This window comes from Leptosomus discolor, chromosome 2 (genome assembly GCF_034619465.1).
Source record: "Leptosomus discolor isolate bLepDis1 chromosome 2, bLepDis1.hap2, whole genome shotgun sequence".
NCBI lineage: Eukaryota > Metazoa > Chordata > Aves > Leptosomiformes > Leptosomidae > Leptosomus > Leptosomus discolor.
Genome location: NC_141392.1, coordinates 123,615,800 through 123,631,177, shown reverse-complemented (window position 1 = coordinate 123,631,177; position 15,378 = coordinate 123,615,800). Strand labels below are relative to the sequence as shown.

The 15,378-nt window shown below is 41.1% G+C and overlaps 1 protein-coding gene across 1 annotated transcript in view; it reads left to right on the top strand.

The window, feature by feature from the left end:
- Nucleotides 1–15,378, top strand: part of PKHD1 (PKHD1 ciliary IPT domain containing fibrocystin/polyductin) — a 265,896-nt gene that overhangs the window by 124,783 nt on the left and 125,735 nt on the right. Inside the window, exons 42-46 of the mRNA XM_086461672.1 lie at nucleotides 1,987–2,099; nucleotides 3,441–3,540; nucleotides 4,899–5,033; nucleotides 8,220–8,355; nucleotides 10,071–10,317. Of these exons, the coding sequence (XP_086317798.1) occupies nucleotides 1,987–2,099; nucleotides 3,441–3,540; nucleotides 4,899–5,033; nucleotides 8,220–8,355; nucleotides 10,071–10,317 (731 nt within the window). The remainder of the gene's footprint in view (nucleotides 1–1,986; nucleotides 2,100–3,440; nucleotides 3,541–4,898; nucleotides 5,034–8,219; nucleotides 8,356–10,070; nucleotides 10,318–15,378) is intronic.

Genomic DNA, 15,378 nt, shown 5'->3' with positions numbered 1-15,378 from the left:
TTGATTGTTTCTCACTATTTCATCCCTATCGAGACCTTTTCTAAAACCTTCTGCAAGGTGAGCACAGGTTGAAGCAAGCCCATTGGGGGTACTCCTTACATCCTGTCAGGTTCTGAAACTGGGGGAGCAGTGCTGGGCACACTCTCCAGAGCTTTAAAGTCATCTTTAAGGTCAACAGTTTGAGCCCTGGTTATCTAAAAGAAATTAATGAAATATTTACATTAGGAGTGTTGTGCGGTTAAGAGACACTTAAAACGTCAGCCACCTTATTTTACTGACTTGCAATGCATACCTCCAGGTATTTGGCATGCTCAGGGAGGTAATTTCTCTCTGGAATTTTGGTTGCATGGACATTCGTAATATACTGACTTCCACAAAGAATTGATTTCCACACAAAATTCCCTGCTTGCCTAAAACCCCTGCCCTCCAGCCACTAGCTGGCTGAATAAATATGCAGGTTTTTTTCCTTATGAATCATCTGTAGAACGCACGATTGGAGTCGCAAGTAAAAGATCCTGGAAATAATGTGACTGGACTGCAGAAGTATTTTGTTAAAAGACAAGGGTCTGTGGCTCCACTTTCAGAAAAAGCAGCAGTTTTACCAGGAGATAGAGAAAGCAGTGCTTTGGGTATTGATACATCTTTTTTGCTTGACAGATGTCAGAGATTACGACTGCAGGGAACACATTTGGATGGGTCAGAAGAAAGTAATTGGTATATGGAGGCTTTCACCTCTAGGTCACCAGGCTTGGCTTCGATTTGGACCATCAGGGACCAAAAAGTCATTAGTGTTTTAGCACTGCCCAGTGACCTATGAATGGTAGGGGTGGGTGTCAGTTCCGATCTTAGAGAACAAGCTCTTCTTACAGCTGCAAGAAAGCTCATCTCAGACTCCCCTTAGAGACCTAGATACCTCCAGAGAGCAATTAAACTCTAAGAATAGACGAGAAGAATCGCCCTCTGGACACGCCTATGCCTTATTTTTTTCCTGGAAAGGGGGACTAGGTTTACCAGCCTGGACTTCAGCATAAAATTTTTACACATCTAAGGTGGGTGAGAGGGATCATGCCCAGACGCACACTGGAAAACTTTGCTATATGGACAAAACCCAAAACTAACTGGGTTTGGCTGCTGTCCAAATGAAGCACGTAAGAGCAGGTTTTTCTTCCCTAGAGTAGGAAAGCTCCTAAACCACTGTATGTAACCCACATAACCCACTTTCTACAGATGCTGTAAGTACCAAAATCCTAATTTTAAGTCCAGGCAGACCTTCTATTCACTTATTTTTCACCTCTTGCAATAATATAAAGAATGTAACTCTGTCATTGCTTTTTTAAGAGATATTAATTGACAATAACTTACAGCACATCTTCACATGGTTGTTCAGTTACCCTGTTAAAAAGAATCCAAAACAAGTAATTTACCACAGGTCTAAGTAAGTTTAATTGTTCAGCTGCTGACAGATCCTGAAGATGTAGCTCTCTGCTTTCTCTTGACTTTCAGGGATGTCACATTTTCAAAGCCAATGTGATTTCCTTTTGCTGTATTTGCTTTGGGAGACATGAGAAAGATACAGATTGAGAAGTGAATCAATAAACTGAGTAGTCTGTGATTTACCGTTGTTTCATGACATTGCTTTCCTATTTAGAAAGGATTTTATAGACGTAAGAAGTTTTCCACACACTTGTTCCTTACCTACTCCTTGAAGAATTATGGCAATACCATTTTTCTGTCATTTGTTTCTATTACTTGGCCAACCCTTGTTGCCTGGCTTGAGAACACACTTTTTTAAGACTGGCCCAATGACAGACCAAAAACAGGACAAGATTGATGACACAGAAACAAGGTACCAGCTTCTATCAGCCAGACTTACTGGAATTTCAATGGACCTCAGCTGGGATTTTAGTCTGGGTTGTTCTTAAATTCATTTTAATTTCCAGAAATCTGTGGTAACCTTTTTTCACAGTCATGTATGCTTCTCTGCAGGGTAACACAGTGTGTGCTGCTGGGTACGGTTATTTCTTTCACCTCTCCCCTGAGGGACCATCCAAAATGCCTCTCCTGTCCTTCAGTGAGAACGTAGCTCATTCCTGCACAAGGTACTTGGGGGCTTTTGGTTAAAGAGATTTTCCTTCGGTGCAAGGCAGTGCTAACTATAACTGCAGTGGCGATCGGGAAAGGCTTTGCCTCTCCTTTCAGGATTTTTTTTTTTCTTTTTCCAATTTTGCACCCTTTTAGGGTTTCCTCACTTGTAAGCAGAGTTCTCCTCAGCAGAGCAGAATCAGTGTTTGAGAGTGATGTGGTTGGGGCTGTTTTTCAGGGCCTGATCATGAATGGTTTCTTCAGTATTTTCAATATGGTCCTTTCTTATTTGTTCACAAGCCCAATTTGTTAACTTGCAGCATTTCCCTGTGCTGGTAACAAGCTCCTCCACTTTACACCCTTGTTTAAATGATCCTGATGTAATTTGAGGTGCCACATTTAACATGTTTCCTCATCAACCATTTAACAGCAAATTCATTTGTTGATTCAAAAGCTCATTTTTAAGTATAACAGATGTTTTGAGCAGAGGAGGGCGGCATGCAGGAGAGCAGATACATGATTTCTTTCTTACGCTCCTCCTTTAACATCTCCTGCAGGCCATTAGAGACTTGACACTGGCTTACACAACTTGGAGAAGCATTTCTTATCTCCAGATGCTTTATATCATAGCAGCATGAACACTCAACTATAAGAATTTGGTCTCTGATTAAGGAGATCGAGGAAAACAATCACTTTGCATCCCAAGAGGATAAAATGTGCTGTGTGTATGTCAGACATCACATATAACAGTTGTTCCTGTAGCATCCAGGAAGGGCTATTCACTAGAGGTTTTGCCTGTACTTCTCCAAACCAGAGACGACAGTAAAAAAATGACATTGTGCTAAAGCCAGTGGATGGAGTCACCTGAATTTTGAGTAAATCTTGATATTCATCTGGATTTAAAATCTGAGAAGGTCAAACCAAGGATTTAGGAACACATACGTTTGGAATGTTCTCCAAATTGGCTGAACCCAAGATACAGAAAAGCCTTATCTGTCCAGATTCAATCTGGGTCCATCTGAAGCCGACACTGGTTGAAAGCTGATGAGGTGGTGGGGGGTGTTTTGCAGAGAGCACTTGTCAGCGATACCATATGCTGGCTGTTAGCTCTGGCGGGGCTAATTCTGAAAGTACTTGAAAAGAAATTTTAAGTATGCTCTCCAACATGTTTAGATACTTAAAATAAATATCGCTGTCCACCAGTTTTTGATTTTGGATTAAATGATAAATGAAAAAGTCTCATGCAGAGAGCTGTTAGAGATTTAAGATCCTAGATATCAAAACGATGACTAGGAAAATCTGCTCATGAATACATGCACTGTAAAGAAACAGTCTCCTTTGCTTTCTTTTCTAAACAGGTATGGGTTGCTGGTGTACCCAGAATATTTGCCAGACAGCCCAAATAGACCTGTTCAGTTCAACAACTTCACAGCTTGGAACAGCCAAGGTGGAGTGCAGGTATGTTTGTCCTGACTGTCCTCTGTGATGCTCAGGATCTTTACAAGTACATCATCTCTACACTGACTTCATCTTTTAGATCAGCAAATAGGCCACAGTTATGGTAAAAGCTTTCGTAACCTGCATGTCCATATCCCTCAGACAGAGGCGTCTGCTTTGGTGATAAAGCCAGAAACACAATTTGTGTGAGCTCTCCTTACTGCTTCAATGCAGAAGCAATGCTACCTTCATGAATACCTGGTGTCCTCTGTAAACATCTAGCATGTCTCTGCCACTATAATCACAGAATCATGGGATTTTCTGGCTGGAAGGGACCTTAAAAATGATCTAGTTCCAATCCCCCTGCCATGGGTAGGGACATCTTCCACTAGATCATGCAGCCAAAAAAACCCTCCCAGAAGATCTGAGCTATTCGTAAACATTGCAGTTGATAGAGGATCTGTTACCTTCACAGGGTTAAAGGTTTCCATGGGAATTTTTTCATCCTTGTTAAAAACGTGCACTTTTTTGTTTGAACTTGTCTATCTTCACTTTCCAGCTATTGTAGCTCACTATGACTTAATTTGATTAAAAACCCCACACTACCCTTTATTATCTGATACTTTCTTCCCATACTGCTGCTTAGAGGCTGTGATCCTCTTAAACCCCTGTCTGATGACCTGAACAGGTTGTGTGTGTTTCTCTGTAAGGCATGTCTTTTAATTTAACCCATCCTATGACCCTTCCTTTGAAGGTCTCCAATTTGTCCATGTGTTTTTTTCAGACTGATGCCTTCTTTTTCTGGAAAAGCTTATTTGTATGAAGCGAAATAAAACAAAAAGATGTTTTGCAGGTTTTTTTTTTGTGATTTTCTCTGGCTAACTTGTAATTTCTTTGTATGTTACTGACCTAGCATACATGAATAACTAAGTCGATTCTGCTTTCCATGGGCTCCCTCTAGGAACAGCCTTCTTGCTGTTAGGTGTCTGTAAGCAATACCTGTGGTTATTTTCAAGACATCTATTATCTGCTACAAACATTAACTTCTTTACCCTGCTATTTTTTCCAGTAATAAACCCCAAAATGTTTAGGGCACTTTTACCCTGTCTATTACTGATTCTGTTTCCTGATTTTCTTTCATACTATTCTTTTTTTTTTTAAAAAAAAAAAAACCATGTAAATAAGTTGACAGAAGGTAAAGATTTTTGTGTTGTTAATTAGAAGAAGAAATAAGAAATTAAGGGGAGATGTGCAAATACTGAATACACATTCAACACTTTTATGTGTTTTTGCATTTGCCCTGTCTGTTGTATTGTAAGTAAAACAGAGTTATAAGCTTCTTTTTATTATTATTATTCCTTTATTATGTTTTTATGTAGATTTTTAGTAGCAGCAACGTGAAACTCCAACATTTCCGAATTTATGCTTGCAAAGACTTTGGCATCGACATCGTAGAAAGCCTGGGAAATACTTCTCTAGCTGACAGCGTGCTAATGGGACATATTGGGCAGAAGGTAAGCACCGCAGGAACTATTTCAATGTCTCTTGAGTTGCACAGCAACGCTTCAAACAGGAATTTGCAGAAATAAGAAAGCAACCTGAAGAACAGACCCTGCTCCATGACAGCTTGGGTAAAGCTTGGGTTTAAAATAGATTGCATGTAAAGATAAACACTTAAGCCCAGCTTCAGGATGAGGTTTGGGCACTGATCTGTTTGCTTAGTCCTCTGGTTGTCTTCCTCTCCTTGGAAAGATGATGCCTTCAGCCGCAGCACTTGCAAGGGACGTTGGTTTGGTGATGAAGCAGAGACACTTGGAGCATCAGTGCTGCTCTCCCAGCCTGCTGGAACCAAGGATTTTGTTGCTTCTGCTGGCAGCAGCAGAAGAGAAATAGCGTTTGGTCAGCTGAGTCCTGTGTCATTTTTCAGGCACCGCATTCATCCCAGCTGATGGTAGAGATGAATAAATATCAGCTGTTGTGAAACCGGAGATTGCATTCTGCGGGAAAATTCAGCATCTTTTCCAAACATCTTTTTATTTCAGTATGGAAGTTTTGAAGATGTTTTAAAAGAAATTTGAAATGAGGGCTCTGAATATTCTATTTGAATCTTGAACTAGTAAAAGATTTTATGTTATAATGCATATTCATGTATATTCTTTATAAAACAATATTCAAAATTAAAACAAAATCACACTTCTGGTCAACTCATGAGCTGAAGGATTATAGTAAGGTAACGGTTAATTTTTTCCCTACTCGTGTTTTTTTTTTTTCCAAGATAGACATGGTCTCAGAAAACCCTTGGAATTTCAAAGAAGCTGAATTTTTGAGAGAAATAATATTTTTTTGTTTAAATAAGCTATTCTAACATAAATTACTATACACCTTTTGCTGTAATAAACAGACGCAACTGGATTTAGTTTAGTGATTTGAGAAGAATGAGGGGGTACAACAGACTCTATCTTAGTTAACATCTTGGTTTCCTCTGCTCTCTCATAGCATCATTGTTCCACCTGGAACATAGAGTGCCTCTTATCTACTTGAGAATGAAAAATGCTGTCGAAACATAACATTTTTATTTATGCAGTAAATATGATCTTCCATTATTTCTTTAGGCAGCTGGACAAAGTCCTTTGGGTGCTACCAGGTTGTTAACAGATTAATAACATGGATAACAATGGAATTTTAGTTACAACTGGCCACAGCTGCTTGTTCATAATTTTGAGGGCTTTTTTGCCCTGCTCAGCTTTCTGTCGTTGTTTACAAAATTAATTTTCTCTCTGACTGGCAGAAAAAGGGTTTTAAATGAGTTTTCTTTAGAAGCTCACAGAAAGAAACCCCTGTAGTGGATCTATTGAAAGTATGTAGCTCAGATATAATCCTGGCCTCACCAGTCCAACCTTGCAGCATCCCAATGACATGATGAATTTCTCTTGGACACCAAGGGGTGGATGTCTTTGTTTTTGCTTTTCAGGATCCATGGAAAGACTCTGATGTACTTGTTAAGAGATTTAGAGGCGCTCAGCTGTGCCTTGTTTCTTGCAGTACCCCAGGGGGGTGATTATCTTTGATTATCTCATGATAAGAGCCTCCTTGTCATAATTTACATCTTAATTTATGTAATTCTCCCTTTAATAATGATGTCTCTTTAATATCAATTAAAACTTTATGACATTAATTTAATGGGAACCTTGGATATTCCTCTCTGCTAGCCCTTCCAGTTTTTGAAAGAGATGCTTTAAAACAACATTGTTTTCTGGAAATATCAGGGCATCTAAAAATTTGGGCTTTGATCAATTAAAAAGTAAGTGGCAAGGCTAGATCCTGGGCCTGTAAAAACAAAGGGAAAGACTTTCATTAGTTTCGTAGACGTTCAGCAAGCCTCTTCCATACTTTCATAAAGCAACTCTTTGCCTTTGTGAAGTCCGTTGAGGAAAAACATTTCTTCCTGAAAAAGCAGGAGGTCTGAGACATATGACACGCACTAGGGTGGAATTATCATCTCACAACCCTCTCCTATTTACTATTTATTAAAATAAATTAACTAAAAAAATATTGAAATGGGAGTAGTATGGAAGAACAGGCAAGTGCAAACAAAAAACCAATGGAGTCTTTCTGACTGATTTGTTACCATAAGCCGGGGGTTTCTGCTTAGCAGTGACTTGGAAGATGGCCCAAGGACTAGGACCATCACCCCAGGTGTTTCGGTCTCAGAGTAAAAAAGGTGATAGAGCTGCTGTCTCTGAATGAGCCTGAAGATAGCACCATCCCTTTGAAGTGATAAAGTCCATTTCATTCTGAATTTTTGGTTAAAGAGGATGTTTTCACAGAGGGTGGATTTTTTGATGGATCCTCTGCTACGGCTTTTGTGAGCTGTTCTGCAAAAGTGTTTATTGGCCTCAGAAATAACATCACACATTCCTGCCAGCCCTTTCCCCTCCAGGCTACCCACTAGCTCTGACTACATCCTTTTTCCCAGCCTGTCTCCAAGATAAATCAGCAGAGAGATGTACACCTCCCCTGTGTCATGGTTTACAATCATCACAAAATCTAGTTTGTCCGTTGTCTTTCTCATCACTTGTGGGTTTTGCTCTTCCTTTTCACACCTGATGTTTTCTCCTGTCTCTCACTGATACACTTAGCTTCTTGTTGTTCTGATGGACCCTGAAGTCAACCAGAGCTTTGAAAAGAGCCTAGCTTAAATGCTATCCCCCATCCTCAATCACACAAAAGAGCTTTGGATCTCAGCAGTTAGGTTTTTCTTAGAACTAAATTAGGATGATCAGCTTTGTAGAGCAGGGAAATTTCCTGCCTGCTGGACAAGACAAGGTAAAGTAAAAGGGACCTTAAGCAAACTGTGCCTTCCAGGTGGATTCTTTCTTCCAAGGGAATGTACAATTTCCTTTCCCTTCAAATGTCCAACCTTAGCTAGTGTGCAACGACCCGGACAAAGCAAACAAGGCAATAACTGCCCTACATGTAATACCATCACACACTGCAAATGGTGAATTAAACAGATGTTACTTGTCAGAATTTGCAAAGCAATAGCTTAGGCCTGTCCTTCAAACAGCGTATGTTGCCCTACAACCATGGGCGTGAGTGAAATCACATCCTTGTGTCCCAGCTGCTTCGTCCTGGACTCATTAGACTTGGAGATTCACATGGTCATATGTTTCCCAGCGCTCTTCATTTCTTCATTGCAGGACAGGACTTGCATGTCAGCAGGACTGAAAACTCCCAAAAGATACCAGCTATTCATCTCCAACACAGCTTTCATCAACTTTGATGTAAACACTTGCACAGCGATCAGGACTTGTTCCGGCTGTTACCAAGGGCAGGGTGAGTCTGATATACACTTGTTTAGCAGGGTTTCCACAGTCCCTGGCTTCCTCCTATTTCAGATTCAGATGTTTAGAAGTTCATAGTTTTCACAGACAACGATTGATAGATATTTCACTCAGATCCCACAGAAAGCAGTGTATAATGACAAAGTGTACTGGACCAGTTTTGCTTCTGTAACCTTGTCACTATGCATGCTATAGATGAACTATCAAGAGCTAGGTTTTGAGGTATTGGCATTCCTGCTTTCCTTCGGTTTCACTGTGTTAATAGTTTTCAAAAGTGTCTCTATGTTTCACTTCCCTAGCCGACGCAGGCAGATAAAAGTTCTTCCCCATTCACAGGGAGTTGGGGCATGAGACGATGATGTGTAGATGCAAGATAAATGCTGTGTTTGGTGCGCAGCTCAGATGAACTGAGAAACGAGCTGGGATTGTAGAGATGTGCATAACAACCTGTCCTCAACAATACTCACCCTCTTTAGTGGGTGCATTTTGCTGACATTGCTGCTGGGCTGAACCAGACCCTTTAGCTCCTCTGCTCTGCACGGGTTAAGGTTGCAGGTTCTCTCAATCTCCCTTGGGAACAGCTTAATCACTTATTAGAAGCCACATATTGCACCTACTTTTAAGACAAAGGTAGCCTTATTTTTTCACTGATTTAGTTTTCTTTGTGGAAGGGGCTTTTATACAACGACTTGTTTCCACTTCTTCTTTTTGGGAGGTAAAATTTCAAGAGCGATGATTTCTTTAAAAGCTATAACACAACCTTGCAGAATTTCACCAAGCTCCTACCTCAGGCCAGCCTAAACCTTAGGTGAATTTGCCTAAGATAACGTGTAAACTAAGCATCCTTTTGAGCTTTGAAGAGGTACCCAAAGGCTCTTTGAAGAATGTTCGAACTGCAATTACCTCTTAAATATATTTATATATGAATGAATACTGCCCTACAATAACATAACAGAGAAAAAGACTTCAGGAGGTGAGATCAAAGGACAGGAGGAAAAGTAAAATCTGACTCAGAGAGACTACAACTGAGAATAGGATAGTCAAATAGTAACCGCTGTGGTGCATGAGCGCTCATGCCAAAGCTGACTTGTTATGGTCCATGGGGCAAAGATTTTCTGACATTTCTGGAAATATTATGTTCAAAAACATCCTGTGCTTTGGCCTGCATGAATATTCCTCCTTTTTGTAGCTATCTGCTTTACAATAGTGAAAAGATCCTCCAGCCACACTTCTCAGCCAAGGCTGTATTGTGCCAGGTGCTGTACATATGCACACAAGTATATTTGGCTCACATAAACAGTCCTTATCTCTAAAGAACTTATCTTGTAAACAAGTAAAATCTGTAAAAATCACGGTTTTGAGGACTGTAACTTTCGGCAGTGGGACTAGTGAAGAAGAGTTCGGAGTCACTGAGGAGATGCTGGAAGGGCCAGGAGCAACACCTGGGTCAGAAGAGTCTGTAACCCCAAGTACTGTCACAACAAGGCATGGGACAGGTTAGACCTGGCCATAGCACAGCAATGGCAATTCCTACAATCACCTCTATTTATTTATTTATTTTCCTGAATCTCCCCTTCTTGTCGATTCAGCAGACATTTTTCCAAAGTGAAAGCGAAATGAAACTAGACTTTTTCTCCAGAGATGCCTTCAGGACTATGACTTGAAGAGGTCAGTCTCTGTTCCTGAAATGCTGCTTGTTCCCCCCAGGTGGGTTTACAGTGAGAGCTGAACGTCTGACTTTCATCAATGCACCTTTCCAAGTGTCCTTCCCCTTTCCTCACTCTGCCATCCTTGAGGATCTCGACGGCTCTGTCACGGGGCAGAAAGGAAGTCATCTCCTCCCTTCTACAAATATCCTTGCAGTGTCTTGCACAGCCAGCGTCAACTTCAGTCAAGCTTCTGGTGGCAGTGTTTGTGGCAACGACTTCGTTTTCCACCGTGTGTCTCTTCATTTGTAAGTAACCATTCCACTTCCAAAAAGCCGGCATAGATGTTCCTTGCTATGTTTTATATGGAGAGAGCTGCTGAGTCTGAACACACAATCCCAGGACTCCTGCCTCTCTGCTGGGTCCTAAACTAGGTCAAAATCCTGAGCACTGGCATACATTGGTCTGTGTTGCTGTCCACATGGTCTCTGCCACTGGTTTTGTTCTGGCTACTTGTTCTCACCCAGATAGTTGTTTCTAATGCTCTCAGCAAGCTGCTGTTCTTTCTTACCTTGGTATGCTCTCTATAGTCTTGATTCCTGTCCAGAGACAATTCTGGCAGTGGACCTTCAAGTGGAGGCTGTGGTGTATTGCTATTTTTTCGCCCTTCAGATTACCAAGGGGATGTAAACTGGCTTTTGTAGAAATAAGAATCCAGCTCAAGGTCTGACGTTTGATATGAGATCGATGACCAAGCTCCAGAAAGTCAGAGATTTAGTGGGCAAATTGCATACTTTGCCAAGACTGAGTGTGATCTATAACATTTGAGAGAAACACCTCAGCTGATAATAAGATGCTGATAATAAATTAACAATTCTTTAATTTAAAAAGAAATATTTGAATTTAATTAGATTTGAAGTTAAGTTCTGAGAGTGTTTCCTTCTATGCTTATTGTGAGAGATTTCCCCATATGCTCCCAAAGAAAAAGTGGTCATGAATAGGGTAGATTTTAATGTCTTAATCAGAAAATCTTTGCCATCTGATTTCACTACTATGTTGGTTTCATAAAGTGTTGGTTTCATGTATTAGGTTTTCTACTTAAACTCGATGCAACATTTTATGGTTTCATGGGCCCAGCTCCCATGCAATGAACACCTATATTGTATAGAAGGTACAATAAATTCAAGATATGTTTGATTAAAAAGGAACCTTTCCAGTAGATATGTTTCTGCCATTCTGCGGAGCCGTGCCTTTCTTACCCACCTAATCAGGAGTTTCTGCTTGCTGTGAGTTGAATTTAGTCAATTCAGATCATCAAACCTTGTTAAGACTCACTCAGGCTCATATCCTAAGCAACTTCTTTCAGTCTGTACGGCTATGATTTCCCATCAACATGATGGAATCAGGCAATGGTACAAGGGAGAGATGAAACTCAAGAATAGACTTCTGTGGTTGTGAGTGGCAGAACTTTTTTGGCAACTAGGTAGTTGCTTTTCCAGAGTTAAGACTCCAGTTTTCACTTGATTTCTATGGGCACTTGTGATAATACCGTTGTTTAGAGATGGAAATGAAAACTCATTTGCTTATTCTCTTAATTACGATAGAGGAGCCCAAAGCATAAATGAAAAATTACTTTATGGGTGAAAAGGACTACAGAAAAACTGTGATGAAGCTCTCGGAGCTTATTCAGCAATCAAAAATTACTGGAAAGATTTAACAGGTGAGCCAGAAACTCAGTATGAGTGAATTCAAATTGGGTTGAAGACATAGAAATTTAGCTATTGTCCTGAAGAACTGTATGGTCACCATCTAGACACTGACAATGTGTCCCATTACAGCTGATAGAAACCTGGGTCCTTGATTTGGTTGCCTATGGAGAGACGCCTAGTGTCATTTATAATGCCCTGTGATATATCCCTTGGCTTGTCACTCTGTGGCAGAAGGACAAGGATCTCCTGGAGACTCTGTGTCAGATCTGGCATCTCACACCAAAATTTTGATTGCTTGGGACATTTTAAGCAGTACTAGATGCCTCTGCTTCTCTGATCTTTCTCTTAGGGCAGTAGTCAGCTGAATTTCCCTTTGGGCTTCTACTGACCGTACTTACTGCGATGCCAGTGACGGTAATGGGCACTTAGGCACTCAACACATGTTGAAACATCAGTAGGTATTTAGGTGTCTCAAACCTAAATTGAATTACAAGATTTTCCTCTGTATGTCTTCTACACCGCCTTTTTTGGAAAATAAGACTTCTGCAAGCCAGGGAATGTTTGCACATTTGTACACAGGCATATATACATAGTTGCAGTCTGTGTCTCTGATTTAGTTTCAAATGTATTCAGGTTTCAGCTGTTTGTACTGTTAAAGAGTCATAATGGTCCCTGACATGGTTTTGGCCCAGGACAGCTATCCCACACCCAAGCAATTCATGAGCACAAGTTAGAGACCAATGCAACCCAAGAAACCATTTTTACTAGAGCAGTTTTGGAGGCTGAAGGAATTTGATTGTATGGATGTGGCCTGGCAATGCCAGCTAGCCTCAAGGCTGGAGAACAGGCGGTGGCAACGGCTAGCTTATCAGAAGAGATGTAACCACAGGTCTGTGTCTGAGTGCTTACACGCTCTATGAGTGGGTGAGACACAGTTTTGTTGGAGAAGGTCTGTCTGTCTGTGTGGATATAAAAACATCTTAGAGTACATGTCCTCCTTCCTGGTAACTCTTCAGACCCCCAGTAAATCATGTCTACTACAAGTTTACAACAGAATGCCACTTTTGAATTTTTTTCATTTCTGGAGTGTCTTGGTTTGAAAGACAGGTGTCTGCGGAGGAAGGCAGGAGCCTCCCTTGAAATGGAAAGTGCAACCCCCTTCCCTCCAAATTATTATAATTCTGAAATTAACGGGCCTTCAGGCAAAGATATGGGGAATAGGAATAACAGTTCTTTACTAATATATATATATATATAACACAAGGCAAGGAAAAAACAAACAACCCACTGGTTTACACTGACAGAGTCAGAAATACAACCTGACACCCTGTTGGGGTGGCAGTAGCAGTCCGATAAGATGCTGGCTGCAGTCCTCCTGAAGGGATGGGTGTAGTTCTGTTGAAGCAGCGATCTTGTAAAAGGGTCTGGTCTTCCTCGGAAGGTCCAGTGGTAGGTAGGTAGCTCTTGTCCTCTGGAACTCCAGTGGGGGGAAAAACTCCTCTGGGAATCCAATGGAAGAAGGCTGCTAGGGTGTTGGAGATCTCAGTTTTTATTTGGCATGGACTGCTTGGCTCCTTCCCCCCGGGTGGAGCATCTCACCATGGGATGGGGAGCCGTGAGGCAGTTCCTTGATGGGCCATTAACAGGAGATAGTCCAGAGGGGGGAGGCAGGGAGCACCGCCCCACCTGGTCTCAACAGCTCCTGAAGATGGTGATAGAATACATTTTTTTTTCCTTTTGGCACATTTTACACTGTAACCTAGGACATGGAGGGACAGAAAATGGGTTTGGAGAGTTCAGTCTCCTACTGGCTCCGCCTCATATCCCACCTCTGTAATAACCCAGTCCTGGGATACAGACGGGCCTTTCCCATTAGCTTTGATGGCTGTACAGCTCCCAGGTGCTGTCCCTGCTCACTTCTGTTGCTGCACTTGCCTCCCCAAGCTGGACTTCTTCCTGCCTTTGAGCAGCTGGCAGCTAAAGGGATCCAATGGAGAAATACTGTTCAGCCAAGTGCTACCAGCACTTCTGCTACCCAGGGAGGACACTTGCATATTCCTAGCATAAAAAAACAAAGGAGTGACAAAGGCTTTTAGTGATCTAAATACCACTCCTGCTTTTCTTCCCGTGCTTATCTTCCATTCCCAGTGCCCTGCTCAACTTTTCACTTTATTTTTGAAGTACAAGTGTGAATCAGTACCCATTTTTTTCTGTTTTGGGTTAGTAGTACATAGGCAGAAATCCTGAAGTACTAGGTCAGAGGGCTATTAATAATTCATGTCTATCTTATAACTCATGTTTTAGAAGTAGAAGGAAAATAAACCCTTCCCAAACAGGAAAAAAAATAATCACATGTTTCTTTGAAGGGGAAAACTATAAGACTTTCAGTGACTTGCAGGCTTTGCATGTGATTACTATTTCTCACAATGAAAACATAAGTCTGCAATAAATTAAGAGCTGGGAATCATTCTGATTGAACAAAAAAGGTACTGAGTAGAAGACAAAATACAACTGTGCTAGATATCTTTTTGGACAACTTAACCACGAGGTCTTAGGCAAATCAATTCTCTTTCTAGTCTGTGTTTACTTTGATTGTATGGACCACCAGATCTTTGGGTCAATGCTGTGTCAGTGGATGGAGCTTCTCACAACATTGCCTGTAGTGTGATTTGAGTCCTTTTGGGTACTGTCACAATGTAAAGGTTAATAATTCATGATAGCTGATGTACTCAATACACCTTGTTCCTCCTTGCATCAAAAGGTGGTTAAGGAGTGAATACAAATAAGAGTTAATCTGGACTAATCCTGTTAGCTCTAGAAATGTTTGAGCCCTGACCTAAATTTTGTCTTTGCAGTAAATTGCTTAGGAGTTTTAGGTTAGTTATATCAATGACTTCTCAATCAATCTTTTATTTCAAGCAAGCATCCTTTCTTTCCCCCTTTTATTATTCATCTGTGTGAGCTGGGAGTGAACTTACATCAAAGCTACTTGGCAGTCCGAGCAGCAGAAGCCAGCTGTTAGCTTGTCCTCTTGAGGAGTATGTACTTAACAGAACAACCCAAGAGACCATGAGCATCCTCTCTGTGCTGCTTCCAGGTCCTCTCTCCTGAGTAGCTCCTACCAGCCACATCACCATCATGTTAAGTTGAAAGACTGTCAGTACACAGCCAAGAAAATTCAGTGAGTCGGGGAGGCTTCGGTCACACAGACAGCGATCCGAAATGGATCTGGTAGAGGAACAGGGTGGGAATGAAAGGAGCTGGAAAGGGTGAAGAATGAAAATCAATTAATAAAATATCCACAGCATGACCAGAGGATGAGGGGATGGAAGAAGAAGGAGAAAAGGTAAATTTTGGCTATATGTATTTGGAGAACATTCACAATAAAAAGGGAATAGTTTAGGATTAATACCACAAAACATGACTAGAAGCAGTTGGCAGAGGTTGAGCAGAGAGAATAAAGATAGGTGGGTGACAGGAAAAATTTCCTAACAAAAAGTGCAGTCTCTTGGATTCGTCTAATCTCAATAAAAACTTAAAAGTACTCTTGCTTGTCTTTCTTTAGTTTCTGATGAGCAAAGAATTAAAAATCGCTCTGGAAGAAATCTTTCTGCTGTGCTCTACCAGGCTCTGGAGTATGCAACCTGTCAGACCTGCATC